At 36.0% G+C, this 11,534-nt stretch overlaps 1 protein-coding gene across 1 annotated transcript; it reads left to right on the plus strand.

Moving 5' to 3' along the window:
- The first annotated feature begins 104 nt into the window (after nucleotides 1-104).
- Nucleotides 105-9,170, plus strand: CCNB1IP1 (cyclin B1 interacting protein 1). The gene is made up of 4 exons (XM_060168458.1): nucleotides 105-173; nucleotides 1,457-1,777; nucleotides 6,509-6,842; nucleotides 8,621-9,170. The coding sequence occupies exons 2-4, from the start codon at nucleotides 1,481-1,483 to the stop codon at nucleotides 8,821-8,823; spliced, it is 834 nt and encodes a 277-aa protein (XP_060024441.1). The 5' UTR covers nucleotides 105-173; nucleotides 1,457-1,480; the 3' UTR covers nucleotides 8,824-9,170.
- The last annotated feature ends 2,364 nt before the right edge of the window (nucleotides 9,171-11,534 follow it).

The following is an 11,534-nucleotide window of genomic DNA, read 5'->3' on the forward strand; positions in this document are numbered from 1 at the left end:
CGCAGGTGCCACAGCCCGGCGGGTCCCAGGATCCTGAGCGGCGGGAACCCGGGCTCCCGGGCGACTCCGCGCATGCGCCCTCAGACGTAGTGCCGACGTCCGTGGCGAATCGTCGCCCGTCGTGGAGTTGAGGAGGCAACGGCGTTTTCCCGCGCTTTTCCTGGGCGCCTCCGGTTAGATATTTTATTGGTATTAGTGTTGTTAGTATTTTCTCTTTCGAGCGCGGAAAGCGGGCCGCGAATTTGAAGTTTCCGTGAGTCTAACCCTCAAAACTTGGTCCTCGCTAACTTGGACAGCTCACTAAATTGGCTCTTTCTCCCACCTTGTGGAAAATTTGGAATTAGCTGCGCTTCTCGCTCTGCCTGAGAAGGGGCTCAGGTTCCAAACTGCTACCCCTCGGCATATTGCCCTGCCGGAGGGAAAATAGGCCTCATAACAACGGCCGCCTGGTGCCTATACCTGTGGAGACACCCTCAGCTGGGGCATTTGGGGTAAAGGTGTCAGAGCATTCTTGTCCACCCCTATGACCAAGGCAACATTCTTGACGGAATTTATCAGTTCATAAATGTGACCATCTTCCCCTGGTGTATAATTGGTGTGTTACTATTATTTTATACAATATATGACTAATTTTGGTATATTCAGAATACTGCTGCCTAGTTTGGATTAGTAAAACTCCAGTAACAGTGAACACTATATTGAAAAATAACTTGTGTATTTACATGTTTTTACAAATGTTTGAAATAGAAGCGCAGCATTGAATAGTATTTATATTAATAGGTGAGTTGTTTAATTGGTGATAAAATCTGCTTTTATGTAGATTTTCAGGCTTCATAATGTCAACTACTTGGATGACTTAGGTTAGTTTCCATTTAATACTATCAGATTACTACTCTTTTTTAGTCAAGGCAGCACAGGTAAAGAATCTGAGGAATCAGCATATATGAAAACCTAAAAACGTAACTTAAAATACTTTGCATTAAAGAATGCCTGAAATCAGTGCCTGGACTTTTATATCTTCCAAGTGTGAGAAGGGATACTAAAATATTCTAGCGAACTATGAATGGGTAATAAATTTGGATTTTTGTTTAGGTATTGAAGAATGGCAAAAAGCACTAATTTAATTTTTATTTATTTGTACTTTGTAAATGTTCCCAAACCGTTTTTTTCCATGAACATATATTTTTGACTTGTAAGTAAGATGTGGAACCACCTGTGTCTTTAACTTTTTCCTTAAAAAGTTTTTTCATGGCCTTGGTAGTGGTTTGCACAAAGAAGGAACCCAGTATTTTTGGGTGACTGAAATCAATATTATATATTTTTTATAATAAATACAAAAGCCTAATAAAAGGTACATTATTTTGTCTTAATAGAATAAAAACGTTTTACTTATCTATTCATTTAATTTTACTGCAATTTGACTTTTTCATTTACCCCTTTTTTGGATTCTTTTCAGCATCTGGAAACCTTATTATCTATTATGTCTTTGTGTGAAGACATGCTGCTTTGTAACTATCGCAAGTGTCGCATCAAACTCTCTGGTTATGCATGGGTCACTGCCTGCTCTCACATATTCTGTGATCAGCATGGCAGTGGTGAGTTTAGTCGTTCACCAGCTATCTGCCCTGCCTGCAACAGTACTCTTTCTGGAAAGCTAGATATTGTCCGCACAGAACTCAGTCCATCAGAGGAATATAAAGCCATGGTATTGGCGGGACTTCGACCAGAGATTGTGTTGGACATTAGCTCCCGAGCACTGGCCTTCTGGACGTATCAGGTTAGTGCTTAGACTAGTTTCTCTGGAGGGTATGATTTGAGGCACATGTGAAAGCTTCTAATGTTTTTCCTTCACTGTGTTTGTATTTATTTTTTAATGAATGTATGGAAAACTTTATTTTTAATAAATTTTCTTTTTTTCTAAAGTAATGTTTATTGTTGAAAATCCAAAAGGAATAAAATAAAAACCATCCATAATTCCATCGCTCAGAGATAACCAGTGTTGATATATTTTTGTTTGTGTATTGCTAGACTTTTTCTTTTTTTGTGTGTTCTCTCTCTCTCTTTTTAAAATATTTATTTATTTACTTATTTGGCTACTCTGGGTCTTAGTTGCGGCACTTGGGATCTTCATTCCCGCATTCAGGATCTTCATTGCAGCATGCGGGATCTTTAGTTGTGGCATGCGGGCTCTTTAAGTTGTGGCATGTGGGATCTAATTCCCTGGGCCTGGGCCCCCTGCATTGGGAGTGTGGAGTCTTAACCGCTGGACCACCAGAGAAGTCCCTACTAGACTTTTTCTGCGTATAAATATATATATATGTATATATATAGTCTATATATTTTGTATATAGGCAAAATAATATATTTTGTCTGTACAAAAATAGGGTAATACCACAGACACTGTTTCAGTGGCCAGGTAAATTGATAATATATTATGCCTGTTATGAGTATTTTATTAAATATTTAAAAATTAGCCATTCTATAATCATAATTTTAATGGTCATAATATATCATAATTTATTTCCATTATTAAAAAATGCTATGATGGGCCGTTATCATTAAATTCATATCCTTAATATTTTGCTAAGTTTAAGTTCCTGAAAGTGGATTTAAACATGTCAAAGTTTTAAAAATTGTAGTATTTTTAAGTTGCCCTCCAGTTAGATCATGTCAATTTGTGTTCCCTTAAGAAGTGTAGGAGGGTGCTTGTTCTCCATACTTTCTACTCACCAATTAGATATGGGCAAAATAGAATCTTATTGCTCTCTGAATATTCATTTCTTGGATGACTTTTAGATGAACACATTTTCTTGTATTTTTAATGTATTTTTCTTTTATTAATTGCCTGTTTCAGTTTGTTTTTTTAGTTGCTGTAGTTTTTTCCCTACTGATTTGAAAGAATTCTTTCTATACATATACTTAACTCAGATGTTGCTAGAAATTTTTTTTCCACTTATCTTTTATTAGTCTTCATTGATTTTTTTGACATACAGAAGTTTAAAATTTTTGTGTATTTGATGTAATTATAATTTTAATGATTGGATTGTATCATAATTTGTAAGTTATTTTAAAAAATGCTGTGATGAGCATTTTTATCTTCAAATTCACATACTTATTTCTTTCCCTTTTTGATTTCTGCCTTTGGCTCCTTCTTAGAAAGGCCTTCCTGTGGAGAACTTTTATCATGTCCTTGAGTATATTCTTATATCTTGTATATGCATTTATAATAATGCTTCTTAAAGGTTCTATTTGTCATCTGTCAAGTAAATATTATCATTATATTTTTCTAGGTAAGGTGTTCTTCTTACATGATCCTGTATCTTCTTATGCTTACCTTTGTTGTATTATTTATCCTGTATTGTAATTATTTATATATTTGTTCATCTTCTCTAGTTAGGAGAGCTCTTTAGGTCAAGTTTTGATTCCTGTATTTCTCTGGGTCCTCAGTGACCATCATTACTGGTCTTAAGTCTCAGTAAATACTTATTGACTGAATGAATAGACATTCTGTCTTAAAGTAGATTCCAATTTGGGGGGGTAGTATTGATTGAACATGAACATGTGGTATTGTTCTCATCTTTTCAGATGTGGTGGAAACCAGTGAATGAACTAGTAGCCAGAAATGATTTTTCTCTACTTCATTTATTCACTTTTTTTCCTATTAGTCATTCTCTCTCTCTCTCTCTCTCTCTCTCTCTCTCTCTATATATATATATATATATATATATATATATATATATTTTCAACATATAGGTTTTTGAATGCCAGGAAACACATATCTCATGCACCATCTTACAATACGTTTTTCATGCCGATAATGATAAGGGAAGTAGAAAGTGCTATGGGACCACACTATAGGGACAGGTAACCCAGACTTGGTAGAGTTACATCAAACTATATAGAATGGGCAAATTAAAAAATGGTTAAAAAAAAGAGTGGTCATATTTCACTTTCTGTCAATATTTAAAGGACAGTGAATCCAAAGATAAGCCAAAGTTGGTTTCTGTGTGTAGTAGTTGTCTATTGATGTATAACAAGTTTAGTGGCTTAAACAGCAAATTTAGTGGCCTAAAAACAACACATGTTTATTATCTCAGTTTCTGTGGATCAAGAGTCTACACATGGGGGCTTCCCTGGTGGCGCTAGTGGTTGAGAGTCCGCCTGCCGATGCAGGGGACACGGGTTCGTGCCCCGGTCCGGGAAGATCCCACGTGCCGCGGAGCAGCTAGGCCCGTAAGCCATGGCCGCTGAGCCTGTGCGTCCGGAGACTGTGCTCCGCACCAGGAGAGGCCAAACAGTGAGGCCCGCGTACCGCAAAAAAAAAAAAAAAAAAAAAAAAAAATGTAAAAATAAAAAAAAGAGTCTATGCATGGATTCTGCTCAGGGTCTCACAAGGCTGCAGTCGAGGTGTTGACAAGGGCTGCAGTTTCATCTGAATCTTGACTGGAGAAGGATCTGCTTTGAAGGTCATGTGGTTGTTGGCGGCATTCACTTTCTAATGAACTATCAGACTGAGGGCCTGTTTTTATTCTCTTTAATGGACTTTATTTATAAAGCAGTTTTAGGTTCACAGCAAATTTGAGAGGAGTGTGCAGAGTTTTCCTATATGCCCTGTCCCCATACATGCACAGCCTCCCCGTTATCAACATCCCCCACCAGAGTGGTACATTTGTTACAAATGATGAACTTACATTGACACATCACTATCACCCACCAAAGTCCATTGTTTATATTAGGATTCTCTCTTTGGGTTGTACATTCCATGAGTTTGGACAAATATATAATGATGTGTATGCAGTATGACAGTGTCATACAGAGTAGTTTCACGGCCCTAAAAATCCTCTGTGCACCACCTATTCATCTCTCCTTAACACCAACTCCTGGCAACCACTGATAATTTTACTGTCTCCACAGTTTTGCCTTTTCCAGACTGTCATATAATTGGAATAATACAGTTTGTAACCTTTTCATATTGGCTTCTTTCACTTAACTAATATGAGTTTGTTTCCTCCATGTTTTTTCATGGCTTGATAGTGTTCATTTCTTTTTAGTGTTGAATTTTAGTCCATTGTTAGATTTATCCATTCACCTGCTAAAGGACATCTTGATTGCTTCCATCTTTTGGTAATTATGAATAAAACTGCTACACATATCTGTATGCAGAACATATATTTTCAGCTCCTTTGGGTAAATACTAAAGAGCACAATTGCTGGATTGTATGGCAAGAGTATGTTTACTTTTGTAAGAAACTGCCGAACTATCTTCCTAAGTGGTGATAACATTTTGCATTCCTACTAGCAATGAAAGAGTTCCTTTTGCTGTACATCTTGACAGCATTTGGGGTTGTTAGTGTTCTGAATTTGTGTCATTCTAATAGGTATGTAGTCGTATCTCATTGTTTTAATTTACATTTCCCTGATTACATATGATGTGGAGCATCTTTTCATACACTTTTTTGTCATCGGTATATATTCTTCGGTGAAGCGTTTATTAAGGTCTTTGGCCCATTTTATAAAATTGGGTTGTTTTCTTATTGTTGAGTTTTAAGAGTTCTTAATCAGATGTGTCTTTTGAAAATATTTTGGACATATCTTACCAGATGTGTCTTTTGCAAATATTTTCTCTTAGTCTGTGGCTTGTCTTCTTATTCTCTTGACATTGTCTTTTGCAGAACAGAAATTTTTAATTTTAATGAAGTCTAGCTTGTCAGTTATTTCTTTTATAGATTGTGCCTTTGGTATTTTATCTAAAAAGTCACCACCAAACCCAAGGTCATTTAGATTTTCTCCTATGTTAACTCATAGGAATTTTATAGTTTTGGTGTTTTACATTAGATATGTAATCAGTTTCAAGTTATTTTTTGTGAAGGTTGTAAAGTCTATACTTAAAATCACTGTGACCTCAATATTTTGCTGGCTATTGCCCAGAGGCTGCTCTTAGTTACTTGCCTGTTGGCCTTTCCAATTTGGCCTCTTGCTTCCACAAATCCAGAAGAGAGAGAGTGTGCTAGTAAGACAAACCTTATATTCTTATGTAATGTACTGATGAAGCCATATCCTGTCATTTTTCCTGTATTCTAATCACAGGTCCTGTCCACACTCAGGGGGAGGATATAAGTACTAGGAGGCAGGGATAATTGGGGGCGGGCTATCTTATATAATCTGTTATCCACACTATGGATTACTTGAAATATAGTATTATATATTAGAAATCTTTGAGCTACGTGTCACTTGTTAAGGTTAAACAAATACCTTTCGGTAGTCTGTAGTGGTTTGAGAATATTCCTCCAGATTTTTTTTCTATGCATTTAGTGACATGGCGTATTATTTTCTATAATAACCATCCTATTGTACATCCTAATTGCTTCTTAACCTGGTTCTAAACTTTAAAGTAATAACATCTCAGTATGTGTGTCTTTCTTTTCTTTCTGTGTTTGTATCAATATAAAGTTAAAATATGCAACTTTGCATTTATTACCTTAAATCTTTCTTTTCTGTCTTGGGACAGGTACACCAGGAGCGTCTCTATCAAGAATACAATTTCAGCAAGGCTGAGGGCCATCTGAAACAGTTGGAGAAGATATATACTCAGCAAATACAGAGCAAGGATATAGAATTGACCTCTATGAAAGGGGAGGTCACCTCCATGAAGAAAGTGCTAGAAGAATACAAGAAAAAGTTCACTGACATCTCTGAGAAACTTATGGAGAGAAATCGCCAGTATCAAAAGCTCCAAGGCCTCTATGATAGCCTTAGGCTACGAAATATCACTATTGCTAACCAAGATGGTACCCTTGAACCATCTATGATTGCACAGTCTGGTGTTTTTGGCTTCCCATTAGGTAAGAAATGACATGTAATATCCAATATCTGTTCTTTAAATCAGTGATTTTTCACACTGTGCCTTGCATAATTCCAAGCAGTTAGTGGAGACTCCAGAGACCTAGAGTAGTAGTAGGCTCTAAGTTCTTCATCTGCATGTCAACCTGCCCATCATTATTTTTATCTATTTTATTTGCTTACATTTAAGTTATATCTTCAATTTATTTGAACAGAGTAAATAATTCTAAAATTAAAGTTGCAAATTGCCACTTCAAATGAAAAGCTATTTAGTTGCAGTAATAATAATAATATTAGCTGACATTTAATGATTCCTTACTAAGTGCTAGAGACTATTATAACTTTACATGTATTTGTGTTATTTTCAAAACTTTATGAGGTAGGTGTTATTATCATCATTCTATTTTAGAGACGAGAAAACTGAGGAACATAAAGTTTAAGTAAATTGGTCAAGGTCACAGAGCTATCTTCAGAGCCCACACTCTTAAGTATTTGCTATCCTCTGAGAAGGCCAAGTTTTAGTTTCTTTCTCGTGACAATACTGACTGTACAGTTCTTAAGTTACTGTCGGTTGTTTGGTTTGTTTGTTCTTCTGTTTATTCATTCATACATTCATCAAATATTTACCAAACATGATTCATGTGCCAGGCTACTAGGCATAATCTTAGGCAATGAAGATATAAGGATTATCCAGATAGGATTCCTGCCCCATGGAAATGTACAGTCTAGCTTTTCTGCTTATTAGATGCCTTGTCAGATGCAATGAATCTCATATCTCTTCCTGAGTTCTCCCCTTTATACTACTCTTGATATAACAGAATCCAATAGTTTTTACTATGCTATTAATAAATTTTGGCACACAAAAAAATAAAAATCTTGAGCTGGATTTTTATAAAACCTCATTTTTTGAATTTTATTGTGGGGGAGGAGACGATGTCCCAGAAAAGGCATGAAGTAATGAGATGAAAAATATCAGATATGAGAATCGAAACAAAAATAAGTTTCTTCTTAATTTTCAGTTAATCATATAATTTAGTCAATCAAAGTATTATTGTTTGTGGGCATTATAGGTGTTCCTAGTTTTTCCTTGTCACGATCCACATTTATTTCAATTTCTTTCATTTTCACCAGTTCTTACCTGTTCCTCTTTTTGTGCACACTTACCTTTTTAATACTTTTACCTCTTGCTACCATTGTTGGCTTGAAGCAGATATAGTCAGCATTCTCCTTTAGTTATGTAACTAAAGCCAAGGATGCGTTCAGTGGAAGTTGTTAAATGCTTATTTTATTAGATCTATTGTACAATTTTTCTTAAGGCTATTCTAATTGATCTCGGGTCATAAATATGTGCCAGGTTTTCATGGTTGTCATATGTTTTCCAGAGTGTTTATGGAAATCCTAAAAAAAGATTTGTTCTTAAACAAAAGTTTACACACACACACGAATACATATGTTATTCCTTTGATATAGATTAATAGATAATGAATGAAATTGTGGTACTATAAATTCTAGCTCTACTAAAGTATTTCATTGCGTTAAATTACTTTTGGTGATGAGATAATGGCTATCATTGGAAACTGCACACAGAAGAAGGTATGGTATATATACTGTGGTCAGGGGAGGGGACCGTCATAGTCCTTTTCTTTATCCAAGCTTTATGTTTTATCCATCTCATAGGAGTTGAGTTCTGTTACAATATTTATTGAATGACTTTGTCTTTTTGTTCCAAAAGATCTGTAAGGAAATAGATGCTTAAGTTCTTCCCTTATTTTTCTCCTAGGGAACAACTCCAGGTTTCCTTTGGACAGTACACCAGTTCGAAATCGGGGTGGTGGAGATGGAGATTTTCAGTTCAGACCATTTTTTGTGGGTTCTCCCACAGCACCTGAACCCACCAACAGCTTTTTTAGTTTTGCCTCCCCAAGTAATGAATTAGAGCAGCAGCAAGTCTCTAGCAGGGCCTTTAAAGTAAAAAGAATTTAGTTCACCTTACAGAATGTTTCTCTGTTTACTTTCAGTGATTTCATTTAGTAAATAATCTTTGTTTTAGATAGGAGTCACCACCCTCTCTGTGTTTGTATTGAGTCTTCGAAGTTGTCTTCACATTTTCAACTTATAAGAGATTCAGTGGCAGTGGTGGGTGGCTTTAGAATCAGGTTTCCTTTTCTGTTTCTATTCTTTAAGGTGTAAGCGTTTTATTAAACTCAATTTTAGGGTGAACTGTTGAGTTTTCACTGGTAGTGAAAAGCTTACAGTATGATTGGGTGTTTTGTAGATCACCATTTGTTTCTGTCTGGGGTATTTCTGAATAGGCCATGTTTTTAAACATACTATATAAGCACCTATGTTATATGGCTACATGTCACTTTGGGTTCTGGTATTTATACATACATGTATATGTATGTTCCTTTACATTGTTTTTTTGCTGCATTTGGCAGTATGTTTATGTGAAGATTTTGGTTTCAGGAAATAGTGAGTGAGCCTGTAGCTTGTTACTTGGGTGTGTACATTTATTTGTATATATTTAATGTATTTGCCCTTGTATTAACTTGTTTGGAGGTGTGCTCATGTCAGTGAATGAAGGTACAATTTGATGCATGTATGTTTAGTTCCTATTTCTATTTAAAAATAATTCACATTGATAAAGTTATTTTGTAAAGTTGACTTTTTGGCATTTATTTTAGAATAAAATTACTTTCTTTACCCTTTTGCTAGCTGTTGCCCTGGGTCTACTTATTTAGAAATGCACTTCTACTGCAGAAAACTTACCAATGTGTTGTTGATCTCAAGAGATTATACTAATTAAAATACTTTTAACGATTTATTCCTTGTTTTTCTTTATTAAATAGTGATCATTTCTGACTACTATCACAGGAAACTTATTTAAAATGTAGAGCCAAGAAAGAAATTTGAAGGACACTTTCAGTAACTTTACATCCTATTAGAGGCAAGACTTGGAAGTATACTGGTTGGGAGGAAGAAGATCAAGGTTCCAGTTTTTTTTTTTTTCCATTTGTTAGTTGTGCAAGTTTGAGTTTAAATTTCCTGGGCCTTTGTTTCTACATCTGTAAAGTGAGGGATTGAATTAAATTATCCTTACAGCCTTTTCTACCTCTTAGATTTTATGATTTATTGTTACTGGTTTGGGAGGAACTACAATGGAATTACCCTAAATTCCAAATTCCATTGTTTTTTAGGTAATAAAAGTCATACTGAAATCATTTGAGGATATTTTATATTTAGTTATTGCAGAAAGGCAAGTGAATGCCCTTGCTTTACATAATTTAATAGCAAGTAATGTTTTCTTCTTTATGGGTATAGAATATAAAATCTCTTCAAAACTATTTTTTACTGAACCCCAAAGTTAAAATGGTGTCTGAGAAAGAGGATGAAAAAAATCTTGACTTAAAAACATTTTTCCCTATTTCATTGCTAATTACACAGATTTTATAGATTGCAAAGTTTTTTCTGCCCTATGAAGTTTTAAATTTTGTTAAAAAATGATTTTAAGAAATAATTTTTGTACATTCATGAGTTCTGCCCTGAATCTTTGCTTCTTCCTTTGTTAGGTTCACAGAATCAGTTTGAAGTGTGAGTAAGCTATAATTAAAACTAAAAGGTAAAGAAAAATTCTGGTGGACTATTACATGGTACTTAAAAAAAAGTTATTTAAGTGTTTAATACATTCATATGGTACAAATTCAAAAGGTACAAAAAAAATTCACAGAGTGAAAATTCTACCTTTCACCCCTATTCCCCAACCACTCACTTCCCCTTTCTGGAAGCAATTACTGTTCCCAGTGTCTTGTGTCTCTTTCAGAGAGAGTTTATGTGGAAGCAAATACTTTTTTATGTAAAAATTATGTTTGGGAACTTCCCTGGTAGCACAGAGGTTAAGAATCCACCTGTGTCCACCTGGGGACACAGGCTCGAGCCCTGGTCCGAGAAGATCCTACGTGCTGCGTAGCAACTAAGCCCCTGTGCCACAGCTACCGAGGCTGCGCTCTAGATCCCGTGAGCCACAACTACTGAGCCCATGTGTCTAGAGCCCATGCTCCACAACAAGAGAAGCCACCACAATGAGAAGCCCGCACACCGCAACGAAGAGCAGCCCCCTCTCACTGCAGGTAGAGAAACCCACGTGCAGCAATGAAGACCCAACGCAGCCAAAAATAAATAAATATATTTTTAAAAATTTTTAATAAAAATTATGTTTGTTTTTGAATAGGTAATACATGTACATGATAAAACATTCAAAAGTGTACCCAGTGAAAAGAATGTTCTTTGCCTAGACAACCCTCAGTCCCCCTATTTCCCTCTCCAGAGACATTGTTTTTTTAAATACCCTTGGGGATAAAGCCTACCAATATATAAGCATTATTAGTGTACTAATACATATACTATTAGTGTATTAGTGATGGCTTTCTTTTTTTTTTGCGGTACGCGGCCTCTCACTGTTGTGGCCTCTCCCGCTGCGGATCACAGGCTCTGGACGCGCAGGCTCAGCGGCCATGGCTCACGGGCCCAGCCGCTCCGTGGACCGGGGCACGAGCCCGTGTCTCCTGCATCGGCAGGTGGACTCTCAACCACTGCGCCACCAGGGAAGCCCGTGATGGCTTTCTTAATACCATCCCAAGTGCAGTAGATTTATTAGGATAGTGTGTTCAAAATCATAAAACTCCTCATGTATAGAA

Source organism: Lagenorhynchus albirostris, chromosome 1 (assembly GCF_949774975.1).
Source record: "Lagenorhynchus albirostris chromosome 1, mLagAlb1.1, whole genome shotgun sequence".
In the NCBI taxonomy this organism is placed as follows: domain Eukaryota; kingdom Metazoa; phylum Chordata; class Mammalia; order Artiodactyla; family Delphinidae; genus Lagenorhynchus; species Lagenorhynchus albirostris.